At 41.7% G+C, this 12,536-nt stretch overlaps 1 protein-coding gene across 1 annotated transcript in view; it reads left to right on the top strand.

The window, feature by feature from the left end:
- The window catches only part of CDH12 (cadherin 12), a gene marked incomplete at its 3' end in the record, with an annotated part of 240,956 nt that overhangs the window by 179,918 nt on the left and 48,502 nt on the right, over positions 1 to 12,536 (top strand). The window contains exon 5 of the mRNA XM_024217116.2: positions 2,370 to 2,557. Within this exon, the coding sequence (XP_024072884.2) occupies positions 2,370 to 2,557 (188 nt within the window). The remainder of the gene's footprint in view (positions 1 to 2,369; positions 2,558 to 12,536) is intronic.

Raw genomic sequence — 12,536 nt, 5'->3', positions numbered from 1 at the left:
AGGGAAGCAAGATTAGGCCATTTGTTGGGGTGGAATTAATGCATTCAGAAGCCCTTTTATGAAAGTTATATTAATTTCGATTTTGGACTCAGTTCCAAGACACCTTTTTATGTGAGAGCAAAATTTGCATAGGCATACACAAGTGGGTATAATTATGAATGAATATTGAAGTTTGATTCATGGTTGTCTGGTTTTTCAAATGAAAAAGAACATAAAAAGCCCTGGTGTGCACAATTGGAGCTTTAGAAGTCTGGCCTTAAAATTTTAGTAAAAACACCCTCTGGTAGCTAATATTTTAATACCTGAAAGCTTTGTGTGTTTTTCTCTAGACATTGCATAACTTATTGATAGGGCTGAATTTTATCAAAAATCCCAGAGCACTAACAGTAAATTTAGTAAGAGCCATACATGTGCTGGGACAGCTGCCTGATTTTGATAAGGAATGTCCTCCTTCTTATCTCACCATGGGGGCAACAACCATTCTACTCAGCACTCTCCACTCCTGGGACCACAACCCTAATCCCAGCCCGGACATGATGGTAGGGAACAGATGAAGAGTCACTCCTACCTCCCGTGAGGCTGGGCCCAGGTCTTCACTCCAGACATTGTAATCTAACAGGTGTGCGGGCTCAGGTTTGATCTGCCTCCCCATCCCTCCCTGTCATGGCAGAGGGAGGCCAGGCTAAACCTGAGTGGTGGTATGACTGGTGCACCAGGTCATAATGCCCAGAGTGGGAAGCTAGGCTGAGCACCATGGGACAGGGGCCGAAAAGCATATGTTGCTATGGGGTGAGTCACGGACAGAGAAAAATATCATGGAGAAATAGAAAAAAGTAAATCACACTATCTTTTTTTCCCCACTGTAACAAATCTGCTGTCCTATTTACTGGATATGGTACTCTACTGGTATTTAAAGTGACAGGGTCAAATCTTACTGCAGTTATATTTTTCCATTAGCCATCACTATGAAATGGATGGATAAACTCTATCCAATTTTCCAACCAAAACAAAATTTAGCTGTTGCAACATTATATTAAATATTCTTCCAGGTGTTGGCAGAAGTAAACAGCTCCAGGTTCCATTTTCTAAAGTGTCTGAACACTAATCCCGACCTCAGTCCTCCTTTGGCCATTGGGAGTGGCTGATGTCTTTTAGATGTCATACATGTGCTGGAACTGCTCCCCAGCTCCTACTCATGGTTAGCTGCCCTGGATTGGAGAAGTTCAAGGATTCTAATAGGTCAGTGCTGTGGGGCTGGTTAGAGGCCCAACTAACCAGCTCAGCTGGGGATGATTTCTATTTTAATTGCTAGGTAGGGAGGCCCACCCCAGAATCACTTGGGTAGGCTACTGCTTTTTCTGAGGTTTCAGACCAAGCTGCCTAACTCTGCTGCTGCTCCACACCGTCCATCCCTCGAAGGTGCCACCACCACTCTGAGCCATCTGTCACCATAGAACAACTGCTGCTGCTGCCACTTGGCACCATCCACCACCTTGCAGCTACTGCCACTGCTGCCCTGTACCATCTGTTGCCTTGAAGTTGCCACCAGTCTGCACACTCCACAATACAGCAGGCTTGGCTCAGCTCTTAGAGAGAGATCATTGATATCTAGGACCTTGACAGAGCCCTTACCACTAGACAGGCTCTCCCAATAGCAGAAAACAGTCTTTTTCCTCCCACTCCCCCCCCCTGCTTTGTCCAGGCTTCCTGACCCAATAGCGCCTGACAGCAGTGTCAGTTAGGGTGAGACCAGGCATATTTAATATCAGTGTCATGGCCTTTCATTTCCCAACAACGTCAATTCCATGTTGTTGTCCCCCATACTCAAAATGTAACTGAATTTTAACCACAATGCACCGAACCATCACAAAACTGAAATGTAAAATGAGGCCTGGCCCTTTCCATCTACTCTCTTTGCTCTCCAACAGATGCCAGCTCTCCAACTCCCTTGCCAGTGGAGTCCCAGCTCTTAAGCACCTACTCCCATTTCACCAACAGACGATTGTACTGACCTCCTTTCAGTCTAAGTCTTCAGGCCACAGGGCTTACATTAATTAAAACATCTTCAATAGACTATGTAGTAATGCTCATAAACATGCACTAACTACAAATTTTAAAGGGTCAGCTATATAGACAGACTTTTAAAACATACAATTAAGCTCTCCAGGGTTCGTAAACCCATATTTGGGGAATCTGGGAATTTAACTGTACCATGTTTAATTTGTCACACTACATGTCTTTTTCTAACCTGATTTTGTTGTGAGCACATAATCTTTACAAAGGCTGGTTTAGTTTGATACAGGATGCTTTTTCCTGATCAGGTGTATTGTGTTAACTCCCAGAAATTATTGTTTAACACTTTCTCTCAGGTATCTTCCATTTGAAAGTACCCGAGTCCTCACTTGTTGGTTCAGCCATTGGAAGAATCAGAGCTGTGGATCCTGACTTTGGGAAAAATGCAGAAATTGAATACAACATTGTCCCAGGAGATGGAGGGAATTTATTTGACATCACCACAGATGAGAACACCCAGGAAGGGGTCATCAAACTGAAAAAGGTATTCATTTACTACAAATCTAGTGGCTGAAATTTGAAAATGAGTCATACAACTAAACATGATATGTGACGTATAGGGTGAAATCTTAGTACATTGAAATCCGTGGCAAAGATCCCATGGACATCAGTGGAGCCAGAACTTCTCCTCTTGTGTCACACACAATCAACAATGACCTATGGCACATGAGTTTTATTTATGTACTAATTAGAGCTGGTCAGGAACCAACATTTCCATACTTCAGGACATTTTGACATTTAAAAAAAATGTTCCAATTCAGAACAAAAAGCCAAAATTTCCCATAATATGAAAATTTGGAAAATATGTAATTCCAGGTCAATCAAAACATTTTGCTATGATTTTGACATTGCTTTACTTTAACACTTTATTCAAGATGAGTTTTATAGCCTCTTCCCAGTAAGGTTTCTACCCCTGCCTATGCCACATGTTTCTCCAAGCAGGTCTTCCACCTAGCTGATGCAGAGAGCTTCCTTCCAGGTACTTCAACCATGGCAGTTTGCTCCCTGCTGGTCTCTCTTCCATTATAATCTTTTGTTGACCTTTAATCAAAGGACAAGGTCACCTGCAGTTTATCACCCAATACCTGACTTTCATTTCAAGCTTTCATTTCCATACCTAATCATTTCCAGGACAGCCTTTTTTTCCTTCTTCATTTGCAAAAGTTTGGATATAATCTCTTTTGTCATTTTTAACTGATGAGTGATTGGAAAAATTACATCTCTCACATTAGGAAAATTCTGATTACCCATTTGCCTGAGCAGATACCTCAAAAACAGCTACATTTTGAACTATCACACTTGTAAAAACACAGTGAGGGACACCAGATGCCAAGTCTGAACCAATAATGAGTATAAATGATTGACTGGAAAAACAAATTTGAGCAGGCATAGTAGGCTTTAGATAAGATTAAATTCTCCCTGGCCCTGGGTTTTCTCTTAAGCCTCTACTATGCTTTGTCTGAGGGGAGGGAGAGAGGTTTGCACGACGGTGTAGCTTTAGCAATGCAGCTGCACCACAGTGTATACATACTGCACTTGTGCAAAAAAATTTGAAGCAGGGATAGGCTGCACTATTTGAAAATTTTTCCCGCACTGGAGCAACACATGCGTACAAGGGTTTGCACTGATGCAACTGCACTAGTGAAAAAAAAAAAAGGCCAGTGTAGATACCATCTTAAGTTGCTTCCATGTAGAGGTGGTCAACATTTTTCTGTTGCAATGATTTTCTGATGAAAAATGTCCCCTTTTCACAAAACTAAATTTTTCTGAGAGAGAATTTCTGTTTGACCCAAAACATTCAATTTTCTGTTTTTGTTTGTTTGTTTGTTTGTTTTTTGGGGGGGGGGAGGTGTCAAGAAGGATAGCTCCCTGACTGCCCTTCTGTATGGCTCTTGTGAATTGCACTTTTGCAGTGAAATTGACAAAAGCTTTCCTGGAAGACTGAAAGTCAAAGAGCCAGGCCACTCAGCCTCCTCACTCCCCCCCATCCCCCCACCCTGGAAAGAGAAGCCTGCCATGTCTCTACCATCACTTCTGAAAGTCATAGGAGCCCAAGCTCTTACTAGGGGTTGGCTCCCAGCTTCACAGCAGGGAGCCTGAAAGCCCTGAGAACCCTAGCTCTAGCCAGAGCTCTCAGGGTTGTTAGAGCCTAGAGGCTAGGGTTCTGGGGTAGCAGGGAAATTAACAAGAATGCCAATTTCATTCAGACGCTCTCAGGTTCCCAGAGAGCAGATTTCATTTCAGAAACACCATCTGTTGGTGTTTCCAAAACAGAATTGTGTGTTGGGGGGATTTCTGGTTCATGGGAATTAGAAAAACAACAACAACAACAAAACAGATTAATTCTAATATGAAACAAAGACAAATTTCAAAAACAAAAAATTTCCCACAAACACCACTTTTTGGCCAACTTTACTTCAATACTGTCTTATGAGGAAGAGGTTAATGTCTCATTGAGCTCTCATAAAAAATCATGGACACAGGTAAATCCTCAGTCTGATTATTTTGGGGTCTCCACACTATTTTTGCTGTATTTACTTATTTTATCTTTTGCATTGTCAACCTTTACCTGTTTTCTTCTGAATGCATTTACAACAATAAAAACATCCCCACTGTAATATATTGGCCAATCAACGTTACTTAATGCAAGCAACAGAACTCCGGCACTGAATAGGAAAAAAATAAACAAACTAAAAAAACCCACCCAAAATCCCCTCTCAATCTTTGCCAGAAAAAGCCTGCAGCTAGAGATAGGCTTTGAAGGTCAAGAATTCTTGCTCTGTAGTATGAAGTAATGCAAAAGAAATAATTCCAGAGTGCAGGGCTCTTCACTGAAGGATGCCTTTACATAGGCCCTGATCCTGCATTTTGCCCTTTGAATGATTTTACTCAAGTAAAATTCCCATTGATTCATCCCTTCAGATTTCAATGGCTCGGGTGCTTAAAGATTCACAAGCTTAAAGTTGTGCACTGATTTAGGTGCTTTACTGGAGGGAGTCATAAATAAGAGCAACATGGGATTTTCAGAGGTGTGGAAAACCTCCTGCTCCCATAATTGTCTGTTATAATAAGTGCACACATATGGTGAGACCAGGCAGTGAGATACACCCTCTATTTAGGGTCAGGAATGAGTATTTTAACTGGAATATTGTCCCAATAAAAGGGTGCTAATATATTCCATGTTGAAGTTTGGCTTAGCATTGTTCCTATAAAATACAGCAATTAGGCTCTTCATCTGCATTTTTTATGCAGACTTCTACCTGCTGATAGTGGGAGGGGGGAGAGAAAGAGGTCAGCAGCTGTAGCAGGTGTTACTGAGCATGCTCAGTACAAGCCAAACAACATTACCTCTGTCTGGGATACTAGTAGTTACTGTATTGTTATATGCACAATGAAATCCCTTGCAAACACACTAGCCTTTCATACTTGTTAGTCTTTACACTAAGGAACATATTTTTAAAAGGACCATCACATAGCCTCTAAAATTATTCATGAATTTTATCAGCAACATTATTTATGCATTTTAAATCAAGACACTTATTTAATGGACTTCCTTGGAATACGTGCATGTTTAAAATTAAGCATAATTTCAACTGTTTTGCTGGATTCTGATCTAGGTCCTGATTTTCAGAGGTGCTGAGCATTCACAACTCCCTTAGATATCTGCTATAATGTGTGTTATGCTCACTACGCATATAGTCAATGGGACTACTCACATGGGCCTAGTTGTTGTGAAGTTCAACATTAAAACTGTTCAAAGTACATTCTTAGACTCAACAGGACTACTTAAAATGCTTAAAGTTAGGTATATGCTTTGCTAAATTTGGACCTACTAATGTGCAGGTTCGTCTAAGACTCCAGTAACTATTTGACTAAAAATCACAATTTGCTCAGTACCACCACTTAACCAAAACAATTATTGTCTGCTTGGAAAGCCAGTTTGCTTTCCCTTCTCTGCTTCCTGTATCACAGCCTATTAACATCTCTGGACCACTGCTGTAGCTCAGCACGGAGCTGTATCAAAACACAGTCAAGCTATTCGTAAAGCTTGTTTTTATTTGTCATGAAAAGTTCCCAGTGGTAGAACCTCTTATTCACCACAGAAAGCTTTTTCTTTCAATTTCTATATGAAAATGAAACATGTCTTGCTGAACATGTCTTCGTAAATTTGTTTGGGTAAAAAGCTGTATTTGCTGGCAGAAATGACACATGCCAGGTTTTTCTCTTCAGTATTCCAAGTGAATTGACAAGGAGAGGGAGTTTCGTGCTTCTCTGGCACTAGATGGATTTTGTAAGCCAATGCTTTTCATATGGAATAGGTGCACATCTTAAATTTCGGAATGGAGTTGCTGACCATTTAGCTTCAAGATATGATCCGTTATATAAGCTTAGTTATTACAATGATCATTCTATAAACAAGAAACAGATTATGTTACATTCTGCAAGTCAGAGGCTCCTACTGGCATTTAGCACCACTGTGTGGTTGGTATAGGAATAGCTCCAAGGAAAATGAAAGCAATGAAGCTAAAAAGTGTGCGTGTGTGTGGGGGGGGGATTCCTTATAGCTTAAAAACAACATCCTAATCAATCTGCTTTTTAAACAATTCATAAATATTAGTAGTTAGACATATCATTATTCATTTCTGTGCACATAAATGTATCTTTGTTTCACAGATAGTGACTATCATTTTATAGAGAAATAAGGTGGGTGAGTTAATATGTTTTATTGGACCAACTGTTGTTGGTGAGAGAGACAAGCTTTCGAACTTACATAGGGCTCTTCTTCAGGTCTGGGAAATGTACTGAGGGCAAGTATACACTACAAAATTAAGTTGACCTAAGTTACATCGTTGTACAGCCCCCACAGTGACTGAAACGGTTTTACACGTCCACACTACGCTCCTTGTCTTGGCAGTGCGCGTCCTTACCAGGAATGCTTGCACCAATATAATTTTCAGTGTGGGTCATTCTGGGATGGTTTCGGAAAGGCAGCAACAGTCAATGTAAACAACACAGTGTCTACGCTGACACTGCATCAACCTAAGTACTGCAACTTAAGCACTCTGGTGATGGAATCAGTTTCCATCCGAAGCACATGGCCAATCCATCTCCAACGCCTCCTGACAATGATGGTGCTCAGATCCTCTTGGCTGTACTGTGTCAATAAATCTTCGTTTGAGATTGTTCTGGGCCAAAAGATATGGAGGATTTTTCTGAGGCAGGTTTTATTGAATGAAGATAGTATGATATGTCTTACTTTCTCATTCCCCAGCATTCTGCACGATAAAGTAATGTTGAAAGTATGTTAAAGCTCTGATAAAGCTTGAGTTTGGTTTTGGTTTTTTATGTTGATGATTTCCAGACTGTATTTAAGCTCCTGAAGGTGTTCCTGGCTTTATTGATTGTGTTCCGGATGTCCTGGCTTGTTCCACCATCCTAGCTGATGGTGCTGCCCGGGTTTATGAATGCTTCTACATTGGTGAGAACATATTCCTCTATCCGTACTGGTGATTGTGAGGCAATATTAAAGGTCATGATATCTGTCTTATTGCGGTTGATTTTCAGTCCAATTTGCTGGCTGAATGCATTGAGTCGAGTTGTTTTTTCTTGTATATGGTGTTGGGTATGTGATAGGAGAGCGACATCATCTGCGAAGTCCAGGTCTTCAAGGGATGAGAAGGATGTCCATTTAATGCCTTTTGACATGTCTTCTGTTGTACATTGCGTTACCCAGTTGATGGCAATGTTGAAGAGAATTACAGACATGACACAACCCTGACGTACTCCTGTTTTCACTTCAAAACTGAGCTCACTGTGATCAACATTGCATGTAAAGTTGAAATAAAAGCTGGTCCTGTGAATGCTATCAAAAGTCTTCTATGATCTTACACAATACTTTGCTTGGCACAGATAAAAGTGTGATACCATGCCAGTTATCACTGAGATTTCCTTTCTTTGGTATCTTCACTATAACCCCATTGGTCCACTCATCCGGCACTTTTTCCCTTTCCCAGACTGATGTAAATAGAGGGGCCAGGATAGATGCTGCTAACTCAGGATTTACCTTGAACAATTCTCCATTCAAGTTATCCTTGCCAGGAGCTTTCCCATTTTTTAAGGATTTGATGGCTTGAATGATCTCTTCCTTAGTTGGGGTGTCTGTTTTGATATTAAGATCTTCTTCTGCCTCCTGGATGTTTGTTTCCTCTTTAGGTGGCTCCCTGTTCAGCAATTCTTTGAAATGCTCTGTCCAGCATATTTCTTGTTCTTTTTCTGTTGTTCGTAGGTGGCCCTGTTTGTCCCTGATGAGAGTGTGTCTTGGTGTCTGCTGTTTACCACTGATAAGCCACGTCATTTTATAGATGGTTTCTTGTTCACCATGAGCAGCTGCATCCTCTGCTTGTGTTGCCAGCTTATCAATATAATGTTGTTTGTCTGTTCTCACAAGGCATTTGATCTCCCAGTGCGCCTTGCTATACTGCTCACAGTATTTGTCCTTTAGCTTCTGGGATTCTGTGTCTAAAACATTTTCTTCATGGTTCGTCTGGTTTTTATGGTATTCCATGTGCTGGGTGTAATCCATCCTTCCTTCTCTTCTGCCTGTAGCCTAGACAGGCTTCACTGCTTTGTGTATAAGTTATTACTTTGTCCCACTTCTTGTTGCTCTCCTCATCTTCATTCCCCTCCTCTTCATCAAGGTCTGCAAGTGCTTGAAACCTGTTCTTTAACTGCAGAACAAAGGCTTTCTGTATTTCAGGGGACTTTAGCTTGTCAATATCATAACGTCTATGCCCCTTGTTTGGTGGACCACACTTCTCAGTTTTAGGTTGATGGAGGCTGTCACCAGGTGGTAGTCACTGACAACATCTGCTCCCCTTCTCACATCTGTCAGTGAGTGTTGCCATTTGCCATTGACCATGATATGGTCAATCTGGTTCTTATCTCTGCCATTTGGAGAACACCATGTCAGCTTGTGAATTTCACGATATTGAAATAGGGTTCCGCCGATGACTAGGTCATTCATATTACAGAAATCAACAAGCCTATCTCTGTTTTCATTCATGATGCCACACCCATGTCTTCCCATTGTTCTGTCTTTGTTTGTGTTGTCCTTACCGACCTTGGCATTCAGGTCTCCCATGATGATAGTTAGGTCGTGGCATGGTAGTGTCTCTAACTCTGCCTGTAATGTAAGGTAGAATTTGTCCTTTACTTCGCCATCACTGTCATTTGTCGGAGCATAGCATTGAATCAGTGTGATATTATTATGTTTCCCTTTCAGTCTGGCTCTCATAAGTCTTTTGCTGATGGACTTTCATTCAAGTCGGAATTCTTCACTTCCTTATTCAAAAGATTGGCAACATCCTCATGGTGTTGTTCATCATCCCATCCAGAATACAGCAAAGTTTCTCGCAAGGCTGTTGTTAATCTTCCTGATCCCGTCCATCTGCTCTCGCTGACACCCAGAATGTGTAAGCTGTAGTGTCTCATCTCTGCTGTGACCTGAGCTAGCTTCCCTATTTTGTACATTGTCCATACATTACAAAAAACAAGTTTGGTTTTTGTCTTGGTGTTGAGCACTTCAGTCTTCATGCCAGTGGCTTCCTTTCAGCTTTCACCACTAGCAGTCATATGGGTCATTGACTCCTGAAAGCCATCACACACAGTAATGGTCGATTTCTCCATCGCTGTTCCTGTAACATATTTTGTTTTTTTTATGGGACAGGGTTGTTAGCCCTGTGCCTAACCCCCAACTTGGAGGACCAAAGTGTCTTTTATGTCTGGCCCTTCCCCCACAGACCAATCCAGCATGGTCGAACCTACCAGAAGCAAAAATCCCCGCCAACACAGACTCTGGGGACCATTAGAGAATGCAAGCTGTCCCGCCACAGCAAGGCATGGACACCAGAGGACAGATTCAAGGTGAAATGGTCCATAAAACACACCTGCAGTCATGGGAGGAAAGGAAGAGAGGAGGGAAAAAAACAGTTGGGGTGTGGGGGGGTTGTTGGTGGTGTATCGATTGTTGTAATAAGCATCAAACCAGTGTCTCTATTGAGTCCATGATATTTAGTGTCTAGCAGTTATGAATTTAAGCTCTCAGGCTCGTCTTTTGAAGATGTTGTGCAGGATGTGGATTGAGAGATCAGATACAAGTGATTGTTTTGTGAAAAGCATTTGTCCACTGGTGAGAGGATGTTTTTGTCTCCTACCATTTTTCTGTCTGCGTTCTTTCAAGAGTGTAGTGACTGTCTGGTTTCACCAACATAGTTGTTATTGGGGCATTTAGTGCATTGGATGAGGTACATCACATGTAATAGGCATGTGTAGGACCCATGCTTCTTGAAAGGTGTGTTCTGGGAGTGCTGATCATCATAGCAGTGGAGATATGTCTGCAGGTTTTGCATCTGTTGTTCTAACAGGGTCTAGTGTTGATTTGAGTGAGTGTGTCCTTGTCTTTAGGGAACTTGCTTCTAACAACTCCCTCCCGCCCCCACCGCCCCAGCTGCTCCCCCCCTTCCTTTCCCTCCTATGACTGGAGGGATGCTAATGGACCACTTCACCTACAATGGGCTCTTGAAATATGTGCTAACTACTTCTGCTAAACAATCTGTTCCACCTTGTATTTAGCTGTCATACTCTGAATACATTTCCCAGAGATGAAAAAGAGCTCTATGTAAGCTCCCAAGCTTGCCTCTCTCATCAACAGAAGTTGGCCCAATAAAACAATATTATCTCACCCACCTTGTCCTCTCTAATATCCTGGGACCAACACAGATACAACACCACTACATATACCTTTTTTTTTAGATTTATATAGCTTATTTCATCCCAAAGGACTTCACAAACTACAGCAGAAACAAACAAGTTCAGTAACAGAAAGAATTCTCACAGTAACAAAAAAGCAAAAGTTTCATTAGCCAATAAACTGTGCTGCCTATTAATGACAGGACACTTGTACATGCCCCAGGATATATTACAAGAGCACTAAAACCTATAAACTAAGGTGACCCAAGGGAATGTCAAGGGTTTTTGCAGACACTGATACCCAGCATAGCACAGACGGTCAATTGTAAGAGAGGATACTCCATGTGTGTGAAGTATGGAGAGACGTCACATTTTAACAAGGAGGAGTAGACACACCAAGCCTTTGGCATAGGTAGATACCCACAATAAAACAAAGAATGCTATCGGAAAGATGACGGTGGTCATTAAAAAAGTACAAAGCTAATTAAGTGATCAAAAACAGGAAGTGGAGCTCTTGAGTCCCTGAAGACCAGATCAGCAAGTGTTGCCAGGTTTTTTTGTTTGGTTGGTTGAGGTGTTGGTTTTTTGGTAGCAGTTCAAGAATTGCAACATTTACTGTGGGAGTTTGTATAGGCTAGTAAAGTTTTTGGAGCTCCCTATAGATGATTTGGAAATTTATCCTTTGCTTAGACATCTATCACCACCAGTTCACTTTAAACATTCTAGCTGTTATTGTGTACTGTCTGTATACATTTTGCTCATAATTCATTATTACAAGGCTGATTAACTCCATTCTTAGCACACTGCATGCAAAAACAAACATTGCCACACTGTCACGAGATCTTACCTTATAGTCATGGGAACTCAGCCATTTCCTCACTTGCTCTCACTGGGAAGTTGGATTAGATCTCCATTTTAACTAAGCCACACCTTTCTGGAATAATGATAGTCCAAATATACCAAAGTACAAAATCAACCTCCCTTTCCCCATTCTTTGCCTGGGCCACAGGCTTTCTCCTGAGCATCTATGTCCACCTTGGTGAACTGAGTGAGGCAGAGCTTCTGTCCCATTCCAGCTGGAAGCCCCTAAAAGGAAGCTGGCACCTAGTCCAGATATCAAACTGTTTCTTCAAGGTCACTTCCTTCACCTCTGTCTAAAGTCCTTGACATTTTCTGGGGTCTTAACAAAAAGATCAAAACCACAAAGGCGCAATGTAAACAGTAAGTCCCAACCCCTTCTTTTTCATGGCTTCCTGTGGGTCGCTGAAAGCATCGCCATCTGCAGGCTGCTTTACCCTGGCCATGTGGCTTCAGATCCTTCTCAGGCTGCCACCCAACACCAAGAACTCCTCCTTCTGCTTCTTCTCTCCCTGTTGTGAGGGAATGGAGCTCATATGTACATCTTGTTCCTTCTCATCAATCCTGGAAGTAACTGCTAACATTTCCTAGCTGTCCCTTGGACCAGAGCTCCTAGCATACTGCTTGTTCAGCACACATCAGGAACATAGGACACTGTTGGAGCTGGAGCCTTCCTTAACAGACCAGCATGTCCTGTCACTTTTATCTTTAGTTGTACTATTTCAAATCCAGCACAGGTCAGAAGTTACTGGGGGGAGGGGGCGGAACAGTTACCATCCGTCAGTTATTTTGGAAGTTTGTGTTAAAGTTGGTGATCTCAACCCATTTCTGTAGATCAGGTGTTGAAACATTACAAA

Source organism: Terrapene carolina, unplaced genomic scaffold, assembly GCF_002925995.2.
Source record: "Terrapene carolina triunguis isolate 2854851 unplaced genomic scaffold, T_m_triunguis-2.0 Scaffold48, whole genome shotgun sequence".
In the NCBI taxonomy this organism is placed as follows: domain Eukaryota; kingdom Metazoa; phylum Chordata; order Testudines; family Emydidae; genus Terrapene; species Terrapene triunguis.
This window is presented reverse-complemented; position numbering and strand designations above follow the sequence as displayed.